General features: G+C 45.6%; 1 protein-coding gene across 1 annotated transcript in view; it reads right to left on the bottom strand.

Moving 5' to 3' along the window:
• Window positions 1-26,310, bottom strand: part of plxna2 (plexin A2) — a 196,881-nt gene that overhangs the window by 73,115 nt on the left and 97,456 nt on the right. Inside the window, exons 5-9 of the mRNA XM_073470197.1 lie at window positions 18,970-19,070; window positions 8,565-8,688; window positions 5,398-5,551; window positions 2,503-2,599; window positions 430-544 (exon numbers count right to left, since the gene is read on the bottom strand). Of these exons, the coding sequence (XP_073326298.1) occupies window positions 430-544; window positions 2,503-2,599; window positions 5,398-5,551; window positions 8,565-8,688; window positions 18,970-19,070 (591 nt within the window). The remainder of the gene's footprint in view (window positions 1-429; window positions 545-2,502; window positions 2,600-5,397; window positions 5,552-8,564; window positions 8,689-18,969; window positions 19,071-26,310) is intronic.

The raw sequence follows: 26,310 nt of genomic DNA, 5'->3' as shown, positions 1-26,310 counted from the left end.
CATGTCCAGAGAGATGAGGAAACCAACATACACCGAGGCACAGTTCAAGCTGCTTGTATCTCCTGCACATGATTGATTGGGTCAAAGTGATCCCGTGTCATTGTTAAGACATGCGAAGCTCAATAACTCCATAGATAATAGAGTGTTAATTGCTACTGCAGAGAACAAGAGCCCTGAGTGAGAAACGCCAATTCGGAAATAGAAGAGCTTAGACGGCTGTCTTTCTGAAGACATGCCCCGAGGCTGACACAGAGCTGGAACACAGAGCAGGATGCAGGCAGGGAGGAAACAGAGAGGGGGAACGTGCAGGAGAGAGGAAGAGAGAGAGAGAGAGAGAGAGAGAGAGAGAGAGAGAGAGAGGTAGAAAAGAAAGATGAAGTGGTGTTTATAGCGAGCTTGCGTGTTTGTGCATGTGTGTGTTCCACCAACCTCAGAGGCGTTGACTCGTCCCTCCTGGAAGGAACAGCTGGAGGGGTCATGGGTACACAAGTTGCGGTACTTGCACCAGTGGCAGCGGAAGGCACTGTTCACACAAGACAGACACCTGCATGGACACACACACACACACACACACACACACACACACACACACACACACACAGGGAGGGAGAGAGAGAGTCAGGAAAAAGGCAGCGCAGTCAAGGAGAGGCAGCGAGTTTGCCAAAGTGGGGGAAGTGCCACAGAGGAAATGAGTTCAGATCCCAAGTGGGCACCTGCTGTTGTTGTGCCCTTGTGGTTGGCACAGTACCTAATAGCTGCTGGGCCAAGTTCTCCCTGCATATATTTTCCACGGCCATATATTAATGCCGCATGTCATGTGTGAACGCTGGGCAGCATATTAGCCCTCCTAACCAGAATCAGATGGAGAAAGGAGAGACAGGGAGCGAGAAAGTGGAGGAACGTTGAGTAATGAGGACAAATAAGACATTGGCGCAGCTTGATCCTGCAATTACCATTAGCCCTGCATTGTTGGAGTGTGGCTGTAATTACCAGCTGTTAGGTGAGCGTCTGAGTGTGAGAAATTTTGTATGTACAATATGTTGTGAGTGCACGGTTGCCACTATAGGGTGCATGCGGCAATGCCAGTGGCATTCAGATCCTTTATTTGGGTAAAAGCATCAAAAAAATACTGCAAAAATACTTCAAATGACCTCAGAATTCTACTTCGGTAGAGCACGTGAGTACATGTACCTTCCGACACTGTGTACTGGTTAAATGGGTGAATGAATGGAAAGATGAGCCAGAGCAAGGATGGGCGAAGTGAAAGCCTGAGGCAACAAGTCATGATACTCTCTGTATGTTTCCATAGCAAAGACAGCACACACTTTTAATTAATTGTGATGACATTTTACTACACTATGTATTCACGGCCAGTTGTTACGGAGAGCGTGTTGTAGTCGCTGCTTGGCTCCCTCTCTCTCTCTCTCTCTCTCTCTGAAATAAGGTTGAGTTATGCACACTTGCTTATTGTGAAATATTCATCAGCGCAAAAGCATGGGAGGGATCTCTGGCAGGCACACTAATTCAGAAGAATAGGGCCGATTCACCTTCTGGCAAATAGAGTGTACAGTATGTGTGTGTAAAGAGGGAGAGGGGGAGAGAGAGCGAGAGAGAGAGAGAGAGGGAGAGAGAGAGAGAGAGAGAGAGGGAGAGAGAGAGAGAGGGTTGGCATCAGAGCGTACGAGCGAGAGCGTATGCCCTTTTCAAGTGTATTCATCTTTCTTTGTGTGTTTGAGCGTGTGTGGCCGCGCACGCAAGTATGTTTGTCATCGCCGATTAACTGAGCTGATGCGAGAGCTGGTAATTGCTTTCTGTGCTACTCAGACAGCAAGAGAGCCGTATGAAGTTATAGGCCAGTGCGTGTGAAAAGAGATGCAGAATAACGTTGCCTGCATTAATCTGGCGAAGCGACAGTGGCTACAGCATTTTGTTTTAATGTCAAGGGGATGTTGAAAGGATAATATGACACGTTACAATTCCTGCACCCCTGCTCGCGTCACCGCTGTGATATTCTGCTCTCCATCCATTCGCGATACTCCCAACCCCAGCGAGGCCCTTGGATCTAGCACAAACAGAATCTGCCACACTGGAGTGAAGCGAGCAATTGCAAAAGGCACCCGCCGACACCGAGATCTCCAATCCGGGGATTCATTTCAACATCACTCAATCAGGGACAGACACGGCATGAAAACAGGCATGAAATCCCCACTGAAGACCTGTTAGGCAGAGAGCTGCGTGTTTTGTGCAGCAGCGTGTCTGAGAAGAAGGCTTCATTAGCAAAACAGCAGAGAAACTTCCTGTTACGGAGCTCGGGGAGCAGCCAGCGGTCAGATTACATTAGTCTTTACAGGGGATATTTTTAGGGGACTGGGGCCGGCTAGGGTTGAGGACAAATTGTAACTAATTCCCAAAGCATTGATCCGGTGGTTTTGTGCAGCAGGTCTGGGGCATTGTGTTTAGTAAATGAAAAGCGGATGAATGGAGTCCGAAAGAGATACTCACAGCTGGTGGACGCTGCAGTTGTAAAACTTGACCTCTGTGCTGATAAGCATCTGACCGGTTTCCTTAGAATTGAGCCTCAGCTCAACACCGGACCAATCTGAAAGAAAAGAGACAAACGATTAATATTAATGGTACAATTCCTCAGCACCCCACCATGAACAGCTTATTTTTTCTGACATGATAATTATTTATTAATCAGCCAGTAGAGTTTTTGTTGCATGCATTTAGCTTCGGGACTCACAAACAGAAATTTCCTTGTACAGTGTTGTATTGCATAATGGCTATTTAATTCATCTTTTTATGCATGGTAAAAGGTGCTTTATGTAAGACTTGGCCAACTGTTCAAGTCATTCTTGGGGCAGCGTATTACAAGAACGTCTGGTTGTCTTTTTTTCTTTATTTCATCTAGCAGCTAACTTAGCAAACATATTAACACTGTCAGTAATAGTAAACATTCAGTGACCCTTATAAGCTATCGCTACATTGCCAACGTTAACATTAATCTCTGTTTATTTACCAGTCTAGAATAAATGTTGCGAGTTTAGCATCAAACTCCTTCCAAAAGCCAAGAGCTAGCTACAGCAGTGGAAAGGAACGCTAATGTTAACTATCGTTTTGTGTGTCAGTGCTACGTCTTAATCATCTCAGACTGGACACTACGGTGACTCGCTTTGTCTCTTGAGGTACAAAGTGGTCTTATGAGACAAGACTAGAGGCTAGCTGGTTAGCACGCTTACTTCTGATGCTATCTCTGTGTCAACACTGTTATTTCTTCCACATTCTGTTGATCATTTCAGTTAACTTTTGAATGCTTTAAGCCAAAGTTCTTACATATAGCCGCCTTAACGTGCAGTCCCTTTTCTCTCTGCATTACCTTGGATTAGCTGCAAACAGCAGACATCATTAAATATTATGCTTATTAGTTCGAGGTTACGAGCAGGTGATGTTGGCAGACAAGTGAAAAGGATATCTAAAAAGGTAGCATTTCTTGCTTGCAAATAAATAAATGCATAATAATCTGCAAATTTCATTCACATGCAGACATTTAATCTGATCACATTTTGTTTTCCTGCATCTTACTGAACAGAGTTTTGGCTGTGTTTCTGTTCTCCATCCAAAAACAAAAATCAGCCTCTTATCTCTTCCCACGAGAATACAGACTCCATAAATGTGTGTGTGTGTGTGTTTGTATATGTGTATGTGTGCAGCAGCCTGAATTTCAGATGACATTCAGTGTGTAGGAGGCTTGAATGACCCTCTGTGCCCCGTTCTCTCCACAGCACCTGTTGGGAATCAGGCTCTGTTTCACGCAAGTCTGTACAGCAGGCAGGCACGGCTCATAACTGACTTCTACCACTGCATATTTGTCTCCCAGGATCTGGCAAACAAAGTGCTACAGAGTTCCTGTCCACACAAAACATCCTCTAGGATTTTTTCCTCAGCTCAGAAGAGTGCCAGCTATTTTCTCTATTTTCATGCTCAACATCAGTCCAGTGTCCTCACAGTTTTTTTTTCCTAATCTCTCCGTCCTCTCCTCTCCTCAGGTCATGGCCACTGCAAAATCGATGTTGATGTGCAACAGATAGAAAGGCTTGCTGGGGGGACAGGAGATGGAAGAGGATAGCGGGCGAGGTCAGGAGGAAGAGGCCTCGGGGGAATGAATGTGGAGCAAAAACGGAGGTATAAACAGCTGAGGAGAGGCCACAGACGAGGAGGGAGGAGCGGGGAAGGTGGTCAAAATGGGGGAGGATTGAAAGAGAGGAATGGTGGGATGGATGAGTAGCTAGATGGATGGAGGAAGGGCTTTCAGGGGGGGGATTGGCTGACATTTACCTAGGGGAGAACATTCATATTAGTGCCTGATGCACCACTCCCCATGGGAGTTCTGGGCAAACAGGGCTGTCATTTACTCACAGGGAGGAGGGCGACCAAACCCCCAAAACACACAGTCATTTCCACACACTGCACATAATATATTATTCAGGGTGTTTGGTTTTGTAACCCTGCAGCCATCTTGGCTTGCAAACAACAGGTATTTATTGTCAAACAACAGGTGTTAGTATTCATAATGATAAACAGTATATGTTTGCAAATATAGAAATGCCAGATCCGCTGTGGTATATTTATGGAAGTCTGCTGGAGGAATGCTGGAAAGGTCACGAGATTTCTATGAATAGTATATTAGAGGTGATTAGCATATCTTCATTCCTAGACCTTAAGATTGTCTGAGGCAGTGTTTATTCTCCACAATCTGCTCGACCCCAGATTTTGTGAGATGAGGTCAAAATGGCTGATTGGGCCGTCTGTCCTTCATGAATTATAATTATTATTTACATGTTTGCTCTTTGTGTTTTTATCAGGTATCACTCAGAAGCACACAGCAGACCGGCTCCGTCTGCCTTGACACTAATCCACCACATCACCTTCACTTCACTTCAACTTAATCGTCCCGAGGCTGATTGAACCCGCGTGTTCGACCATCGCCCATTAGCGGCATCTGAGGGTAATAATATGGTGAGCTGCAGCTCAGCCACAGGCCAGGGCACCTCAGTCTGATCCTCCATCAGCTCTAATGGGGCCGGGTCTTGTGTGTAGCACACTTCACAGCCAGACAACAGATCCCGGATCAGCGGGAGCTTGTTATGTAGACGGCGCCTGCTTAAACTGGGAGCGTTGAATCAATAAAGATGTTTCAGAGTGTGCATGTGCACAGATGAACAGTTAGATCATTGCAGCAAGAGAGGGGCCAATGGGAATCCTACAAAGGCTGTGTTTGGAAGTGAAGGGTTTTCATCTAGTTGCCATGATCAGATCAGTGTACTGTGGGCTGCAAAGGAAAATCAGTTTTTGGAAGCAAACCACTCGTTAGTTTATGTGCAATGGACGATGATCTACCTTGGTCGGTGGGGATGAGGGGGACATCCTTGGCAGCAGGAGACACACAGAGTATCTGGTTGCCGTTGACCTGTCCCTCCACCTCCGTCAGGTTGCCAAAGGAGCAGGTGATGCCCACAGAAAGGTCTGGAACGTGGCTCACCTTCACCAGCAGCTGTACAAAAGGTGACGCACATGACAACAAGGTTAATATGATGCTCAAATTTGTCAAATCTTCCTCCACAGTTTGGGGCCAAACACACATACAGTGACACAACAGGCTGCGTGTGATGCCTCAACTATGTTATATCAACAAGGAAAAAATTCTGATTGCACGTCCTTAACAGCATTGGTGCTTGCATCTTTGGTAAAAGATGAGATAGAAGTGTCTTGATATGAGTCTTGAATGCAGCAGTGTAATGAGCTCCAAACAGAATGTAAAAAAGAACACACTGCTGCTGGCAGAGCTGCCCCTCCACTTTGCCAAGAACTGATGCTGTGTCTTAAAATTGTTATCAACACCATAATAAGGAGAATAAGGCTGTGTTTAGATCTTAATCTTCTATTTTAGTGGAGGAGACATCGTTCCAGAAGTAGAGACAGACTGTGCTGCACAGAGAAAAAATAGGAAAAAATGGCTACTTGCACACTATTTCTGTTTCCTCTCTCTCTCCGTCCCTCACAAGGACACATGGATACAAGAAATACAAGCAGAAATACCCCCAAAACACACACACACGCACACACACACACATATACCACACACATGCAGATGCACATAGAGGCGTTTGAAGTCGTTCTCTGGAGAGCAGTGACACCGGGGCTGGAGCATTCAGCTGCTCTGCCTATAAATAAATGTATTTTGCGCACAGGGTGTGTGATCTGGCTCTCCAGCCAAGAGAGGCAGCCTGGATAATTATCACCATGGCATTTCACAGCCTTGTTCCATTAGCTGTTATTTTTGGGCCATACCGTTTGAAGTTTCTCTTTGTTTTATCTGCCTCTCACTAAACACCGCGGGGCTACTGGGACAGGCAAGGCAGCTGAGCAGCTTAACTGTAGGCCTTTCAAGAGATGCTGACTTGTCTCAGTAGCTGACTACACTGCCTCCCTCGTTAGCTGGCTTACGCTGGTACCCATTGAGAGGATGGATGATTTCTTTTTGTTTTGTTTCAGTTTTTTTTAGCTGCTGAGGACCTCTCGTCTTCCCCTGTTTTACTTTCACCATGTTTGTGTTGCTGCACTCTGAGGTGTGTCAGAGAGATCCTTGATTACAGCAATCACAGCAATCAATGTCTTTTGTTCGATGTAGAATTCCCTGAGTAACCTCTCACAATAATTAGCTCTCATCGCTCCGTCAAGACACACATATACGGATAAACACTCACAATTCGTTCACGCAAACACACACAAGGCTGCTACAGAGAGTCAGCTCGACTCAGAGTGCTAAGCCTTTGCTCTTCTTGTTCTCCTGTCCTCCCTGATGATGCCGGTGGTGAGTGGTTTTTTTTGCATTTTGGCAGCAATGACCAGCCTAATTGGTAGCAGAGTATTAATAAAGGTAATTTGATGGTTTTTCTCCGTGTCTCTATCGCTGCTGGTGCCCACGTGAAGAAGCTGTGTTGTCATGGAGATAGCTGCCTGCCCCTGTGGATGTTGGGATTGGGTTTTTTGTGGATGGGTTTGGTGGGGTGACCTTGTTGCCGCGTTGTCTGACATGGGAACAAGCAACGCCGCTAACATGCTGTCCGATAAGCTGCTGTTTGTAAACTGGACAACACGTTGAGGTCTACCGAGGGCAAGTTTGAGGATGAGATATCAGGCGATGCAGGGTGAGTCACTGCCAGAGCTACTGGCACATTTTGCAGAGTTTTTGTGATGTTTAACCAGTTAGAGTCAACGGTCATCCTTCCAAAAATACAGGGAAAAGAAACATGTGCCTGCGCTGATTATCGAGCCAGTGCATTGATGCTGAATCCGAAAGAGTTCTGGAGAAGTCTGCTGTAGTTATGCCTGTCATCAACCCACTGCTGGCACGGCATTATCAGAACAGCTCTCAAGTGTGACTGGAACCTCACACTTCATATTCAATTACCAAGGGGTGTTATCAACAGGCAAAAACCTAAAATGCCTTTGGACACATTGGATAAGCCGACGACCCATCAGAGCAACGGATTGTGTGATGTCTTGCTTGCTTTATTCTCTGCTCAGAAACAGAATTTGGTGGAACGCTACGGTGAAATATGTGAAAATCTGGAATGGTTTCGATCGGCCCGACAAGCGCCAAGTCAGACGGGAATCTGTGTGAACAGGACGGGAGCCAGACACATCTGCCAGGGCAAGTGAAACATGAGCTTGCATCTGTCCAGTAGCAAAGAGCTTCATAGCTCTTGGTTTGTAGGACCAAATTTCCCAAAAAAGTTACATGTGAGACATCGTTGTGAGCAGTTTAAACTGTAAGCATATTTCACAAAAGTATGCCATGTATAAGCAGACAGAAGTGTGCCAATACTTCCACTGAAAGGTCACAAAGCACCACTGAACAGCAACTCAGCTAAGAACTGCCGTGAACGTTAGACCTTCTCTTGTTACACTCAAAAAATGTACATATATCATCCAAAAAAACTGGCCAAACCTATGCAAATCAATCCGGATAGATAGGAAAATGTGTTTTGGAAGAAATGACCCTTTGACAGCGTTGGTATTTTAAGACCTAATGTGTGTGTCCACGAGTGTACATGTGCAGCATTCGCCAGATCTTGGACGGGCAGAGTGTTTGACTGATGCTCCATCCGCATGTTTTTTTTTTTTGCTCAGTCCATGTGGAAATGCTGCACTGTACTCAGCTGCACTCGGACAACTTTAACACCTACACACCCGCCCACACAAACATGTCTTGGCACACATATTGATTGCTCTGTACCAAGTGAGCATATGCACGCTGAAACGCCCACGCAGAGCTCTTATGAACCTTCCCATCTAATGTTTATGCATCAACCACAATCAAGACTAGGCAAACTGCTATGTGGGATCATTTCAAATCTCCTGCCTCTGTACGTGGGTAGGAAATATGTAAATGGGCGGTAATTTTTCATTGTAATGTGTGCAAGTAGCGGTGAGATTGCCTGCGTTCGGCACTTTGTGTGCGTACGAGTACTGTAGGTAGGAATGTGCGTGTGTAAACTTACAGGTACGCTGGGCTCGGACACCGCGATGCTGTCTGGGTACACGTTGGCCTTCACACACTGGTTGAGAGAGGCGGCGAAACGGTACGGCTCATCTGCACGCTCACACCGGTTCCTCTGAGAACAGCTGAAGAGAGACAAAGAGAAAGAGAAAGGGGTTACTGATATTTCTTTCTTCAACAGGAACAGAAATAAAAAAGGAATCAGAGCTGCTGCCAAACTTATAACGGGAAAGAAAAATGAAAAGCAGCGAAAAGGTAGGAAAACAATCAAACCAGAAGTGATAGAAATGAATACTCATGTTACAATAAATGCTGCACTGTAAACACTCTGTGACAGTTTAAGTTGGTAGTAAGAAAGATGAATTGCCGGTGTTGTGACAGAAATTAAAACCCTGTCCAACAACAGCGGGAAGGGGAGGAAGAGATGAGGATTAAAATATGTCCACAAATATTAACAGAAAACAATTGTGCGTCCTCGAGCTCACTTTTCTCTACAGAATATATGACAGGAATGACTACCTGCAGTATGTTTTACATGTCTGGTCATATTAATGACCTCTACCTCTGCTGGAAAGTGTACATAAACATTATCAGCCAATATATCACAGATATGTCAATATTAACATATATGTTTTGTCCAACTTGTGTCACCATGTCAAACATTTGCATGTATGTTCGCCTCGTTTGAATTAATTTAATCACAGCTGCTCTGTTTCTTTTAGCAGCGCTGACTCAGGCTTGCGTGAGCTGACGTATCAGAGCAGACTGGATATTCTGGGGGGGGGGGGGGGGGGGGGACTTAAAGAGACAGGAGGGTTTCAGACGGAGGGAGAATACAGTGCTGCAGCAAAGGACAGTGTGAAAAAAGTGATGCGTCTTTTGAGCATCAAAGCATGTTAACCTATTCTAGCTGTAACCCAAAATAAAATTATGAACCAGGAAATTACCACAATACTTTACAATTCTGCAATTCTGTGTATATAAGAAAATCAGCAATATGTTGATATAACATTTTTTTACACCCTAATATCAGCATTGGCATCAGGCCAAAAATATCAGTATGGGTCGGGCTCTGTGCTGATCCACCACCTTTGTCTTGAGGCATCTGGATTGGCCACTAACTACAGTACCATAAGAATTTACACCAGACGCTTTGGGCTTCTTCCCTTTCCCTCCATCATTTCTGCGCTGTCTACATTAGTCACGCAGATTTATTTGTTTAGTGGTGATTACCAGACTGTTTTATTCTTGTTTTTGCAAAACATATGGCATGCTGAAGACATAATTTGAGACAATTTTGCTGTTTTATTCGACTGCTTTCAAAGTTACCAAAATAAAAAACTCACTCTCGTAAAAAAATGTGCAATTTATGACACTCCAGGCATCAATAACAGCTGGCTTCGAGGACATGTAGCTCTAAAACGTCTTACAAAGTAGTACATGAATTCCCAATAAAGAAACCAGAAACAAGTGGTGTCACCAGCAGGGGAACCACTGCCTCCGGTGGGTAATTTAATACACCATACTGACAGAAAAAAAACCCACAGCACTGAGCACTACACAAATTATATCCTTCAATCACTGCATAACTTTGGACGTATAACTAGTGCAAATTACACTGCGTTCACTCATAAGAGATCTTAATGGTCAGACCTTGTATCAAGTACCACACGACACCCCCACAATCCGCCACATCCCTCATTAAAACTCAGCCGCCTCCTCCTTCTTATTAAAAGTGTGTGTTCCCTCCAGCCCATTACACCAAAGGCTCTCTATCCTCATCCAACCCAGCAGTCTGTCTGGCTAACTGGATGTCTGGTCACAGCAGCTCTAATTGGACTCCGACGGGTCAGACGCTGTCCATGGTGCTGATGTGCCACTACAAGCCCCGTCCATTTCTCCCCTAGCTGCTGACTGTGAGTGTGTGTGATGTGTGTGTGTGTGTGTGGCAGGGTGTGTTAGGGCCCCGTATCATGCTTCTTAACCACATACTCTCACCCATACTGACTCTAAGCTACATCTTCATCCACACCCTCTGTGTAATTATGTTGTCAGAAGTTCAAGCCATTTCCAGCAGACTCACATGAACAGACACAAGCACTCCAAGGTTCACACACACACACAGACACACACACACACACACACACACAGACACACACAGACACACACACACATGCACACAAACACTCGTATGCACAGTAGTCCCTAGGGATTTTAGAGAGCAGGAAAGTGTAGAATTAGCGTAGTAGTGTGAATCTCCCACTGGGAAAAGGAGGCTACTGTGACAGGATTCAACTTTTTTTTTTTCAAAATGGTTACCTGGTTTCCCCCCATCACGACTTTGGAAAAACTCGACGTCATTTCTGAATTCTTAATGTGACATTTTCATTGTTAGTCCTGATATGAATTCCCCTGTCTCTTCATTTTACACATTTGACTCCATTTCGGCTGCAATTTTGCCACATCTTTCCTCTCTCTCTCTCTCTCTCTCTCTCTCTCTCTCTCTCTCTCTCTCTCTCTCTCTCTCTCTCTCTCTCTCTCTCTCGTCTCTGTCCGTGTCTCTCCCTTTTGTCTCACCCTTTCACAAACTGAAATTAGTGCACCTTTCTTAGGCAAAGGTGTTATTCCGTCTGCAATTTGGCGCTTCTTTTACATTCACAATGGCAGCAGAAAATTACACTTTATGCTCTTTCAGGTGTGGGCTGCGGCTCAATGTTTTATGCATGTCTCCGAGCTGTACGCGTACGAATGCAAAAAAAAAAAAAAAAAAACCTGGACGGTCATTAACTCACAAAAAGCCCTGGATTGATTTTCCTCACTGTTATTTCTTTTTTTTAAAAATAAAATTCATTTCGGTTGGGGTGAAGTAAGATGAGAGCGCAGCAAGGGGGTGGAGGATGGCTGCTGTTGCCATGGTTTCAGGAGATGGCCATTATCTCTGTGTAGTTAGAAGCTGACCCCTTGCCTCTCTCATTAGCTGAAGTGCATGCCACTGAGTGTTGACTAGAATTCTGCCTTCCTCATATTCCTCCCTCCTGACCCCCCTCCCCATATCCTCCTGTCTGGCCCTGGCCTGTCACTCAGCAGTTTTTCGCGGATGCTTTGTGTGCCATCACATGCATTCTTGGGCTACCATGAAGAAATAGGTTTTAAAAGAAGTGATACGCACATGGAATGTCTTTGTAAGTACGCGCTCCGTGTATATGCACGGATTAATATCAGTGAGCAGCTCATAGCTATTTTTCCCTCCGGCGGCTGTTGCAGGCAGTCGGCCTGGGTGTTAAACTCTCTAAGCCCTGTCCATGGTGCTGAAGTTGCAGCTTGCACTTCCTTCATTACTCCTCCTCTCTGGCATCTACAACTCCACTGCAGGGTATGAATGCAGTTAGTGGCATCAGTCATGTAAGGTGAAAGAGAAAACAAAAAAAAACATACACATAAAAAGCAAAGGCGAGCATATTGTTTCTTTTTCCTGTGGCAGTTTGCGTGGGCTGCATGTTGAAGTTGAAGCTGCGTTGAAAATGAAGCCTTGACACAATATATATAATCTAATCCAGTAACCTATATCTAATGTACGTGTGTCTTATTTGCAGTGTTGTGTTGCTGCGGATGTGTTTTTTTTACAGTTCGGGAGTGTGAGGGTAACAGAGGCCAGACCACAGGGTCCGTTCCACCAATGCCTGCTTCTTATTCTGTTGCCCTAGACAGGCAATTACGCTGTCGTCTCTGCTGTGCCAAGCTTTGATAGACACCGAGACGTATGGACACACACAACCCGTTCACACGTACACACTAAAACACACAGACACATCCCCCCCAGTAAGGGACCACAGCCACGGAGAATTAATGTATACACTCCACATGAACGTGCACGGTCACACATATGCATAATAACATACAGTTCTTCGCACTAAATCCTTCACACGCTTATGCACACCTTTACATACGCACTCACACATCCTGGCCTTGACAGCAGAGCAGGAGAAGCAGGCGACAGGCAAAGATGTCTGTTCCTCTATCCCTCCTCCCCTTCCCTTACCACATCTAAGGACTTCAGTGAAAGTGTGAAGCCCTGTCTGATTGCAGCTCTGGCTGTGAGTGCCATGTTTAAAAACAGGAGGAGAGAACAGAGGGGGAGCCATTTTAAAATCACCTTCCCTCCCTCACTAGAGAGAGACCACAAAACGGCAGACGGGAAAGGAAAACGAGAGGAGAGCAGGGATGCTTTGGTGGCGAAAAGGAGCAGGGTGGGAAGATGCAGGTACGGAGAGGTCGAAGTGGATGTATATTGAATATTTGATGGCGCTGAACAAAGCTTTACTAGTCGTAAGTGGTGGTCCATTATGTTAGAGAATCACTGGCATGATTTGATTTGGTTGAATGGAGGCCCAGTCTGGGGACCGTGCATTTCAACAGAAAGACATGATAATGAAGACATGCTAATGTAAACATGTATGAAGACTGACTGCACTGGGACTTTGGCTCCCCCAACATGAAAAGAGGAATCATTAGGTGAGCACTGATGTGCAGGGCTGAGCTTCACACACTCACACACACACACACACACACACACACACACACACACACACACACACACACTTCCTCATCCTTTCAGTGTTTTATCCTCACACTGAGTGATTCAGGGCATTTGTTTCTTTCTGCTGCATCCCTAAAGTGTGACAATATCCATTTAAATGCAGACCACGGGAGGTATAAAAGGAAGTAAAGGAGGGATAAAAAAAGAGAAGAAAAAAAGGCAGGGTTTTCAATTTCAAACCACCACAGAGATGGTAAATTTCTCTGCCTCAGGTTGCTGTGTGGGCTCGGGCCGACATGTGAGGGCGCAGTTTGAAACTCAAAGTTCACGTCGGGGCTCAAACCAACCGCTGCAACCTCATAGTGTGTCTCCCGTGGCGGCTGATAATATCACTGCAGGCGAGCGCCGACAGGACACCGAGCGCAGTGTGGCCACAACCCGTTTTTCACGGTTCTTCTCATCTTCTCACAAATCGAGAAGCTATTGTAGTGTAAAACAATCTCACAGCGACCACATACAGTATATGGTTTATGCAATCCTAAGTGTGTCCCCGTCTCCGTTTAAGATATTGAGTGAGCGTAAGGAAACAAGGAGAAAGAGAGGGGAGATACAGAGAGAGAAAAGAGATTTACAAAGAGACCATTGCTCAGTGCTCTGCATCAAGCCATAGCTTTGCTTGAGTGGGCTGAGCAAAGAGAAAGAGAGAAAAATGGAACAAAAGGCAGAGGGAGCAGTGCAGGGATGGAAGCATGTCAAGAAGAAAATAAGTGAGCAAGCAGCAGTTACAGACACACCGTGTTTGTAGGATCATTAACTGTGTTATATGTAGTCTGCACATACTGTACATGCCGGTGCAATATTTCAGCAATCATATAGTCAACCTGTACTAGCTCTGTGTGCTAGGAGGAATCGATGGAAATATTGATAGACCTGCATGTAAGTGATCGATATCTCATTAGGCACAATTGGGAAGATGGATGCAGCTTCCCTCTGACTGCTAACTGTGGCTGTAGCTGATGAGTCGGCCATTAGACACACAGTCTGACATCCACAATGGGCTGAAGCAGCCATTTTCAACGCTAAACTAATTGTTGATGCCATTGGTAAATTAGTGGAGATTTTATGGTTGGTGTTCCGGAGCGCAGTGATGAACAAGCAGCATAAACAACGAGTATAAAGAAAGCAGATGTAGTATTAAAAAAAGGGATGTAGCATCGGATTTTTAATTTTTGGAGACAAGGTAAAAAAGTAGAACAATTGCATCCCTCTATAACACCACCGATACTTAAATTCCTTCCTTGTGTCTCTTAAAGGTTTAACATGTAAGATATGGCCAGATTTCGAAGGTAGCTCCAAAAATATAGGGGGTAGAAATCCCCCAGACAGAATGCAAACTGCTGCCCATGATATCTTTGGCTGTAGCTAGCTGTTAGCATTATAGCTCAATGGCCCTAATAGCTGTCTAGAGTCTGCCCAGAATGCAACTTCTTGCTCCAGGACTCGGACACCAGGACTGTGACCGGAAACAGCCTCCAAGATTGGTAAAGGTCAGTTTGACGACAGGGAATAAAGTATGGAGGCGATTTACATATCAGGACTGTAACTCCGGGGATGACAAGACATGCCAGGTGAGGACTTGTTTGACATAGCTAAAACTATGGGGGCAATCAGACTATCACCTCTTGAGGTACAAAGTGGTATTACAAGACAGGACGGGCCTGGGCTGGCTGGTTAGCATGCTTACATCACTGAACATCTCTGCATCACAACACATAGTTGTCTTTATTAAATGTCAACTCCGTTTTTTTTTTACATTCTGGCCAAATCAGAGACATTGCACGTTTAAATTCCAAAATAAAAACTACATTGCAAAAAGAACTGGCCCGGTCCCAAACCCAGACTCCCTCCTGTTGACAAATGGACCTATACAATGTGCTCCAACCAGGACATTGAACACATCATTTGACAGCATTTAAGCTGGAAACACAGATTTGTGGAAAGTGGACAATTGTGATTCTTCAGGCTGCCGTGTGGGTTGTTGCTGAAACAGATCTGAGCAGTTCAGCCACACACAGGCTGACAGTACAATACAACACAGTATCACAGTGTAGTAGTGATATGTTATTCTGCTCAGAGCAGCCCTCAAATGCTGACTCACTCTCTGCTGGGGCCCTACTACACCAATAGCCCTAAGCTGTCATCTACACAACAAACTAGCGCTGATTTTGACATACTGAACAGAATTTCTTATGCAGATATTACGTAACTACACCCTATTGTCATTCACTACTTATAATTAATAGTATTACTTAGAGAAGCTTACTATCCGGGTTAGCTGCTGACCTTGGCACCGGACCACTTGTCCAGTCTCAGCCCCTTTGGCCAGAAATCAGACTAATCCTGACAAATCTCAGCAGAAACCTCTCGTCCTCTCCTGGAATTTAAGAGGGACAACAGAGTGATGTGGGGATATTTTTGAGATGGAAAAGCCTCTTTTGGGCATGATTAGTTAGCTAATCTATCAACGGCGAGCAGCAGGCTGAGGGAGAGGGAGACAGAGAGAGAGAGAGAGAGAGAGAGAGAGAGCGACAAGAGAGAAAGCGTCACCAGAGCTCCGTGTTTTTGGATTGTGGTCAGACGACGGGCTGAACTACCCATTCACAGGACTGCGACTGAAGAGCGCTCGAGATGATGAGCTCCCTTTGAGCTGCAATCAAAATGCTGCTCGGTTTTGTGGGCCGATGAGTGTGCAACATCAAACACTCTCTCTCTCTCTCTCTCTCTCATTCTCTTCCCCTCATTCTTATCCCGTCTCTCTCTCTCTCTCTTTTTTTCTCCCCCCTCTCATTCTTCATGCATTCAGTGGATGCCGAGCAGCTGCTGGTAATTAAAGGACTTTAGAGTCTCACACCACACTGAATCAGAGGAAGAAGAAAGAGAGTAGAAAGACAGGGGAAGACAGAGACGCCACTCCTGGCCAGCCTCACCGCCGCACTCTGCCTCCCCCTCGCATTCTCTCCTTCTCCTCATCATCATCGCAGGAGCAAGCTAATGTCCTCCTATGTTCCCAATTAGCCACCTTAGAATGCCGCACTTCAATGAGTATAGACGCACAAACATAAAGAAAAAAGGGGAGGTGCGGGGTGGACACACAGAAGAAAAAGAGGATGGATATTGTGGATGGCAGCTGTAAAAAGGAGGGAGGGGGGTGATCAAAGCGAGGGGTGTTTATGTGTGGCAAGCCGACCATCTCTGGAGTGCGGAAGAGCTTATTTCAGAGGGAAGAGTGTCTAAATGTGGAGACGGCTTGGAGCTGAGAAGAGATGAGCAGCGCGGCTAAGATGCTAGCTTTTGCTGTGAGGCGAGCGAGGGAAGCACACGCAAATATTGGAAAACGAGGGGGGGGGAAAGATAATTTCATAAAATCAACAATGGTTATGGATGTTGGATGAAGAGCTGGAGAAATGGGGGGGGGGAGTGGTGGTGATCACAGCTGTGGATGGCACCACTGCTGGCAAGAAATGTAATTTTGTGTGGGATGATGGGAGCACTTCACCAGAAGGGTGCAGCTGCTTTTTCCCCCCGACAGAATACGACAGATACTTCCCTTCCACTCTTGGTTATGTCGTACATGCTCATGCTAAATGCAGCAATGCCCTTTAGGTTTACATTCATTTTATCTAATTTTGCTTGCCATTAGTTGTGTTTTCCATTAATATCATGTGCAAATTTATGAACTTCTTGGTAAATAAGTGCCGGCTTCTATCAACTATCTCGCAGGTAGAGTAGCTCAACAGGACTCGACAAGATTACATAATTAATTGAGCACCTGCAACTCCTGCTACTTGCCACATAAGAAGGCATTTGTGATTTTTTTTTTTTTTTTTAATGAATGAATTTCAGATCTACCTGAGGTCTTTTTATCAGCCGTTGTCTGGTGTGAACCAGGGACAGAGGATTTATGTACACCACAGCTCTGTTTATGCATTATTTCTGAGAAGAAGCGTGTAATTGTGGGAGGCAGCAGAGTTTGGATGCTTTGTCTACAGCAGAAGAATCAATCAGGTACTGCGATGTCAGGGTGTATTAAAAAAATCTGTTTCTGTCAGTCTCTACTGGATCTTTTCTTTTTGATATGCCAACTTATCCACCTTAGTTAAATCCAGAAACCTGCACTCTCATCTTTTTTTTTGTAACATCTAAATTTTTTATTTGATTTTCGGTCTATCGTGAGCACCAGCAAGAAACGCTAACTATTCTTTCTTTGAACTTCTTTTCCTCTCTGCAGTAACTCAGCCGGTGCTGACAGGGGTCCTGCCACACTCATTGCAGGGTCAGGACAGAGAAAGGGGTATTAGGCGCGGGGACAGGTGGCACGAGGGTCTGCTGTGTTGCGGGAACAGATGGCTGATCTGACGTGAATCGGGGGGGGCTGAACTTTTCTCCCCACGGTACAGTACAGCGGTCCACACAAGTGTTCGTGCATGTACACAAAAAAGGGGACCCATGTGCACGCACACATGCACACACACATTCGGACTGAGACGGTATTTACACACCAAACAGCTGTTTCCTCTTCACAGCTGCCTTCACAACAACAGCGCCGAAGCCCATTCACCTTTTAGCATCAGCACCTCTTACATGCAGTGGATTTGAAATTCCCACTAACCTGGATTATTCCATTCCCTACCACACCTACACAAAAGCATATGATTAACAGCCTAGCACGGAGGCTAATGTTGTGGTAAATGATCCCTGTGTGAAGGCACGCAAGCTGCAGAGAATACAGAGCCTCAGCCGGCCCCTCCCGCACCTCCGCCGGCACATGCTGAATTACCTTGTCGCTAGGCAATTATTTGTCCTGTCCCGGCTTTGGAGTGATGTAAATTACTTTAAGTGCACTTTGCAGGGGCCGCCATCAGGATAATGGTGATTGCAGCGGGGCTCTGACACACACAAATATTCAGCTATACCTTTAGAGAGAGGGGCTGCATTTAGGAGGAGCTGTAAGTGGGGAATTCAAGACATGGCAGCAAAGAAGAAGCTCAGAGTGATGAGGATATGTGTGTGCTTACGAAACAAAGAGAGGGAGACGGAGACAGAGCAGTCTTTTGAGCTTCTTCAGTAGCCTGGTGCATTCATCCTCTGTCCTCAATATACCCTCCATCATAACACCTCACTTCAAACAACACAACACTGAATGTCTCATACCCAAAAGACAGTAAATATACATGTTTTTTCAGCATTTTCATTTTTTCTACCTGTTTTTTTCCTCCCGTCTGGCTTTTCTAGAAGTTCACTCTGCTGCAGTGACATCTCAGCTCCAGCAGGTGTCACTCATGACTTCTTCTGCTTATTTGTACGGCTGCTGCTGCTGCTGCTACAGTGGGAGCTAAATGCCCCCCAACTTTCTCAGAACATGCACAACAAATACCGTTTGGCTCTAATAGATTTCGACCATGTCCATTAAAAATGCAGAGGCACAGCGAAATGCTTTTATGACAGCTCTGTGCAGGAAGAACTGGTCAAATAATGAGTCTCTTTGGTCCATTCTTGCCTTGTCTTTTCAAATTCTAGTAAGTCATACACGGACAGAATGGACTCATTTCCTGTTAATATCAAGTCGTGTCAGAATAGGGCAGCAGTCTCTGTGGATGCGGCAAGTTGCTCTGAACGAGCTCTGCACCTCTGAGGCACAACAATCCGTTTTCCAGACGGACGTTGTCTCCTCTCCTCAAACTCAAACGGATCCGAGATAAAGATTTTGGAGAAAGCCTGCCTGCCTTTGAGCGACTGGGGAAATGAGGCCATTTTGGGAGCTGTTTAACAAAATCTGCGCGTAAAGGATGATGATTGCAGGGGTACTCACATATTATGCAGGACACACCAGCCGCAGTGTGGGTCTCCAGAGCTCAGACACTCTCCACAGGTCCCGTACTGCTCACATGACTCGATGGGAACTTGGGTAACCTGGAAGCACAATGAAAAGGTCAGGGTCACAGCGCAGCATGACAAACACTAGCACAAAATGATGCCTCGAAAGTAACGCTCATTCAGTCACACATCAACAGCTGATCAACACCAACGGATGATGAACAAATATTTATTTTTAAGAAGAAGAAGAAGGAGAAGAAGAAGAAGAAGAAGGAGAAGGAGGAGAAGAAGAAGTAGAAGTAGAAGTAGAAGAAGAAGAAGAAGAAGAAGTAGAAGTAGAAGAAGAAGAAAAAGAAGAAACGTCTTTGTTCATTTGCAACATTTAAATGATAATTCTATGTCCTAATATGTTATACACGATTCCTCCCCATGTACTACAACATTAATGTTTTACGCTGACCTGATATTCAGCATGACGTGTCTCGAATGTTCGAGTGCAGCCGTATGTCAGTGTGTGCGAAATCAACTGCACAGGCAACTGTTGCCTTTATCTTAAGCCAAAGACACAGTAGTGAGCAGGTGGGATCAGTTGGCCCCAGAAAGCTGTTTCTCTGCCATCAATGGGCTCTTGTCTGCAGCGGGGCATCTGTCCACCTTGGTGGAGCCTGTACAAACACACCTACACATGGAGGACTAGTGACAGACGCTTTTCTCAAGAGCGTGTGCGACGTCTGACTCGATTAGAAAAATCCAAAATGTAATGACCGGCAAACTTTATCAGAAAAAGTGTAACTGCAGTAGGAAAAAAACAAAAAAGTATTAACACTTTTCCAAATGCTTATGTATAGATCAACTTTATTAACAAATACATGACAGCTGCATAATTGCAAAACTGAAAAGAAATTATTAATGTTGTAGTTTAAAAATGTGAATGAATGGAGTAAAAATTGGTATTTCAGAGCAAAACATGGTGAAAGTGTCAACAGCAAAGAATTTAAATAAGCACTTTCAGCGCAAAGCAAACACACTCCACACCAGTGAATCCACACTAATCCACCCAGGGCAGTTGGACATTCATTTGAATAAAGAACAAACATCTTCGTCTTTATGCGCTTATGTGACTGACATTAAACTTACACAAATACACGGCTGAGCATTTGCATATGTTAACACAAAGAGTCAAACATACATCTCCTCAGCTGGACGACCACAGAGTGGGCGCCCGCTTTCAGCTCCATAACGCGCACTCATCCGTCTGTCAGTTATATATAAGTGTGTGTTTGTGTGTGAATCTAGCTGTGTCTCTGTCTGTGTCTGCCAGACGAGGTTCTGCTCAGCCACATGGCCCTCAGTCTGTTTGTGCAGCCAAAGAGGTCTGTGCGATCCGGAGGTCAGCGTGTGTGTATGTGTCTTTAAGCGTCCCGTGGGGCTGCCCTGCTCACACCTGCATCTCACTGTGTCAGCGGGAGCGAACGTACACACACCGCCACCCTAATGCAACACAAACACCGCCACGACACGGCGGAAGAGATGAACAGAGGCACACTGAAAAAGGGGGTGTATTTCAGAGTCAGATTAATTTTCAGTCCTGTCTGTCTTTCAATTTCCTGGCAATTGCCTTGTTGGATAATGACAGCAGACTCTGACAGTGCGTGCCCTGTTCGGCTCCAAACCTCGGGCTCAGATCAATGCCTAATATGTAGCTCCTCTGCAAAATGCGGGGGAGTGAATGAAAGGTGCAAATAACACCATTTAAGTGTTTTTTTTCAAAACCCCTTTGCAAATCGCCCACAACTGGGTGATATTAATTGCTGTTAGCACTATGGGCTGGCATTAACTGTCAGCCAGGAAGAGATAACAGCTGGGTGTCCATCAAAGTCTTTTCTTTTATTACAATGTATCAAATTTAAAAAAAAACATAGCTGATGGCAAAATGAGTAACATGTTCCTGCTATTGCATGTCCTCTAAAAAGTTCAAGTCGGCAAAACTGTCAGCTGCTGTGAAAACTCTGAGCTATATGTGCTGCAGCTTGTGGATTTTTTTTCTGTTTTGTCTTTGCGCCTCAAAAGCTCAATAACCCTCCACCTGTCTGCCTGGTCCTGAACCCTGCGGCAACATAAAGACGGGCTCAGGGGACAAAGAAAGCCATTGACACGGTGGGACGTTGACAGTCGCTGCGCTGTGTGGCAGCTCCGCTGTGGACACTCCTGTTAGATTAACCCCCTGTCACCTCAACAAACTCTATTTGTGTGTGTGTGTGCGTGTGTTAGTTTGCGTCTCGCCTAGCTTCGGGACAAACAGGTGGCATGCTGTAATGAGCTGCAGACGGGGTCACATCAGCAGCAGAAGCTGCAACTGATGACAAACAAGCCCACCAGGAACGAGACTTGGCTGGGGAAACAGTCGACTCAGTCTGTGTGTGTATCTCTGAATCCCTCTTCACCCAAAAAAAAAAAGCCCCTCAGATCCTTCCCAAAACATGTGCGCGGCTGGTGAAACTTTAGAGTGTAACTTTCACAGAGGCCCAGAGCCATGAAAGGGTTACAGTGTGGAGACAGCTGTCAGCAGGGGGGGGAAAGTCAGGGAGTAATGGGAGGGGGGTGTCCCTTATGGAGCAGTGTCTACAGACAGACAGACAGACAGACAGACAGACACAGCCCGCTGTCAGCTGATAGAGACTGAAACACCCAAAAAAAGGTAGGGGGGTTATTATGGAAGAAGGAGAGCGAGGTAAACAGGCGAGCAAAAACCTGAGAGCTGAAAAAGCACAGAACGAGAGAGAAAATGTGTTTGTGTTGTATATACTGTATGTCTGTGTGTGTGCATGTGTGTGTGTGTGTGTTGAGTATATTGATGTTTAGAGCAGCATGGGCCAGTAGTGGAGGTGAGGGTGGGGGGGCGGGTTGAGGGAGGGTTGCGGGGGGATCACAGCAGCTGTTGCCCAGCACACGCTACAGTCACTCAACACAGCAGGGCTGCACAATGAAGCCCCTTCTCCCACTGAGTGCGCATGTGTGTGTGTGTGTGTGTGTGTTTGTGTACGCACACTCACAGCGCCATAACGGATGTGCAGATTGTTGTTCCTGCATTTCCAGGGAAGACAAAGGGAGCGCTGCATGTGACTTGATGCTGCCTCCAACATTCTCTGCTTCCCAAGAAAACCGTCATACCCACAGCTGACCCGAGGTAGACTGAGCGCTCTTCAGCAAAAAGCACCACGCTCTGCTAAATGAATGCTAATAAAATTCCCACTTCGGATGACCTTAGCAGGGGGTTATTCAACCAGAGAGGCTACAGTGGCGTCGCGTACTGGAGCGACCTGGGTGACTGACTGACAGCCACGGGTTAAAACAACAGCTTCATCCTTTCAAAGGCTCGTTCTGAATAGGCTTCAGCTTCTATTATTATTGCCTGGGCATGGGGTGTTACTGACACCTACAGCCATGGATTATGGTAATGCCCAGCCTTAATGTATCAATGGGCAGGATTTTTATCCGAAAATACAGCAGTTGTCAGAAAAAAAACCCCAAAAACATTGTTTTTTAATCCAACCTAACACGATTTTGTGCAATGAAGTCCCTTAAATTCAACCTGGCACCTCTTGCTGCCATTTGGGGCCACTGACATCACAGCTTTCATTGTGTATCTGTTATAAATAATGGATTCAGCTTATTTTTGTTGCACTTCCGCCGTAAGAACAACAACTTCAACAAGAACAAAAAACCAGGGAGGTGACAGTGTTGTCACAGAGAGGTAGAGGAGTGGGCATTGCATAACAAACATGCCGCCGCCTTTCTAGCATATAAAGAAAAAAAAAAGGCCCGGAGGATAAAAGTCCCACTGTACATATTTTCCACCGTTATTTCTGGCCACCTGTGAATGGTGAATCCATTTCAGCTGCTCTGCCCTGCTGCCTGGAGACCCAGCCAATGCTCACTGCTGCACCTTCCGTGATGGATGGGGGCACGGGGGCAGGACAGGAAAAGAGAAGACGAAAAAAGAAAGACTGAAAAAAAAAGGGATAAAAGAGGACACAGCAGAGTGGAAACGGCCCATTGCTTTGTGTTCTGATGAGACCTAGTCTCGGTGGTGCCAGATGTGCCTCGCCATGCTGAGCAGGAGGGAACGCAACAGAGAGAGAAAAATCCCACCGTCACCACTAATGCAGAGGAAGCGATTTTGCAAGCTGTTGCCATGGCAACAGGCCTGGCAATGACCTCAGGAACACCCCCCCGCGTACCACCCACCCCCCCCCACTACCTTCCAAACCTTCAACAGTGCACGGTAAACAGCTGGCACCTCTGGGACTTCCTGCCACATACACCTCATTTTAAACATGTATAGACACACACACACACACAGACTGGCGGCTCCCCTACACCCTATCCATTTTTAATGAGAGTTAGCCAGGCTACCACGTCACTGGAATGAGGCACATCGATCATGAACACAATACCCATTCCAGCAGAGAGAGAGGGGAAGCATGGAGAGGTGTATATATGTGTGCATGTGCGTGTGTGTGTCTGAGTGGGCCTAATGACAAAGGCACAAAAGCAGAGCAAATACTTGCTGCTGAATGAATGAAAACCAATGAAATCTACATGCCCCTGAGCCTGTTGGTCCCTCAGTGACCCCGCAGCGCAGCCAGTGTTTCCCCTGTCCGGGCTAACTACACATTTCCCTGACCGGCCACTCTTTAATCTGCTCCAGTAATCCCGCTGAGGCTCATCCTGAGGACAGCAGCCACGTCTCCGTTGTCTCTGCCGCGCTCTCTCTCCTCCTCCTCTTTCCCTCAACTCACAAAATCCCTCCACTGTACTCTCTAAGACCCGAACAAATCCGCTCTGTAGTGTTGTGGCAGAGCCATCTCATCCAGCTTGTTGACATCCACCCACAGAGAATGGCATACGCTCACAGTTGCAAAAACACTGAAAGAAATATCAACTCTGCATTGGAAGCAGGGGCTATTTTACCCCTCTGACTCATTTTGAAAGCTGAAAACGGGAATAAATTACTTTTCTAGGTGTTTTTTTGCAGTACGAGACTGAGGTCAGGCTGCAGTTCAACCCAATCATCAATATCCATCCTAAACCCGACTGGCCCTGAGAAAGAGAGGTGAGGGGGTTCTGTTGAAGTATTGTGGCCGGTCCGAGGATAATCAAGCCTCGAGACTCACACCAATTACACCCAGCTTGATTAAGCGTTGAACGGGGGGTTGTCGGGGGTGCGCGGGTGTTGATCCCTCGGAGGCGTTGACTTGACAGTGCAAAGACACCACAACAGCTGGCAGCTTTGATGACGGCTCAAAACCCACATTCCTCGAGCAAATGTGTAAAAGTAATTAATTGCAGCCACATGCGCACGTAATGGCTGCACATAAAACCCCTCCTCGTCACGTGCATTAAAAAAAACTACAACCTTCAACCCTGGGGGGGGAATCGCTTTTAAAATGCTTGTTTTCGTCATTGCTCTTGTTACAGATGTCGGAGGGCTTCCTGACAGGTCATTGGAGAGAAACAAGTTTTGTGTAGAAATGCACAATATTGATTTCCTGCTACTGTATAACATTTATTAAAGAAGTGTCTTGAGTAATGCAGGAGAGGGTTTTGGATAAATGAAAGTTGGGAGAATTCAAGGGGAAATACTAATGCATGTTAGAGCTGTTTTTCTGAAGGTCAAACCTTTTTTCTACCGGGTGTTTGTCAGAATAACTGATTTTAAAGTAGAGGAGATAGCATTCAGAATGGATATTACACATTGATTTTAAGCAGCTAGAACCGGGGCGAGAGAAAAAAACTGAGGCAAAATGAAATGATACAGCCCGCCTCATCTACAAACAGCCATCTACATTCTCCACAAATGATTCGGCGTAAAAAAAAAAAAGGGAGCTTTTAACCTTTATTGTCACAGCCGCCTCTCTCGGCACATCGTTTCCTTATTTCTCTCCACTCAAAGACAAAACACATAGAGAGAAAGACACGCACACACACACATTCATTTTGTTTATTGGATTTTGGCCTGAGCTCCTAGATTTGGGTCAATTGAAAACATCAAGACGCTGTAGCACCACAAGCTGGGTTTAAAGACAGAATAAAGGGGGGGTGGGGGGCAGGCAGCCACACCAACTCTCTCTGAATTGATACTACACTACGGTGGATATCTAGCTATCACAGTTTGATCAAGCAGAACTGTTGTTTCCAAATCCCCATGCCAAAGAGCCCACCAGAACCCCCCGACTCATATTAGGGCTTGAACTCCCCCCTACCTCCTTAGTCCTGGGCAGGCCCGGTCCCTGGCAGCTCATCAGAAATAACAGACTGGTAGGAGAAGGACTGCCAGGCAGGAGAGGAGGGGAGGAACAGGTCAGGCGTGCGTCTTCTGACCGCAGTTTGAACTCTGAAGCCCGAGTGGCCGTTATGTGTTATAGGCTGACCCGGGGACAATAACCATGTATTTAAAGTGGTAATAATACAGTTTGATGTTCTTTTCATGACATTTCATGTGATGAATGGGCCATTGTTATGGCGTCTGTGGTGGAATTCATGTGGTCAAGACTTTGGCGTCTTCACCTAAGGATTAAATGAGTATGTGGGAGGCGCTGGTGTTTTTGGGTTGTCTTTTTTGCTCAGACATAGCTCGTCCTCTACTTATTTTAAATGACATGGTGCTGCTGGTGCCAGAGGTAAAGAACAAATATACATACGACTGAACTTTTAGTAGAAAGCCAGCAGTCTAAAGTGACCATTACTGGGGGCTTTGTGTCACCCTCACCTTTCAACCAGCTGATATGCAATTTTGAAGGGGCTGATGCTGATATTAGGAAGTAAAAAATCCCAATCTGATACACACACACGGCTGATATACACACATTTTTTTCAGTGATCCCTCAAATGTGGTTATCAAACACTAAGGTCACACCCACACAGAGTTTAAAAGCCTGCCAACTCCCCTCCAGTTAGTTAGAACTGAAGAAGCCTCTTGGATGAGAGGTGAAACGTCTTCAAGAAACTGAAACAAGTCCAGTTGCCTACGATACAGCACCTAGATTTACCATGATGTGGATGACTGAGAACCTTCACCAACTTATCAAACACTTATGACACTTAAGTATCACAAATGATATGTTTTAGACACTGTTACACCAGCTTGGCATCAATTTTCACCAGTGGTCCCTGTTTACTTGATCAGTTTTTTTCGAAAGCCGAGTTTGTTTTGAACATTTTTAAAAATACATTTTAGCACCTCAAAAAAGCATTTTATTTTATTCATCGCTCCACTCTCAGCTTTGGATGGTAAGTACCCCCCTTTTTTTCTCTCCTCGTACACTGCCCCTGT

This window comes from Pagrus major, chromosome 7 (assembly GCF_040436345.1).
Source record: "Pagrus major chromosome 7, Pma_NU_1.0".
Taxonomy (NCBI): domain Eukaryota; kingdom Metazoa; phylum Chordata; class Actinopteri; order Spariformes; family Sparidae; genus Pagrus; species Pagrus major.
Note: the sequence above shows the minus strand (reverse complement) of the source record. Positions and strands in the feature narration are given on the sequence as shown.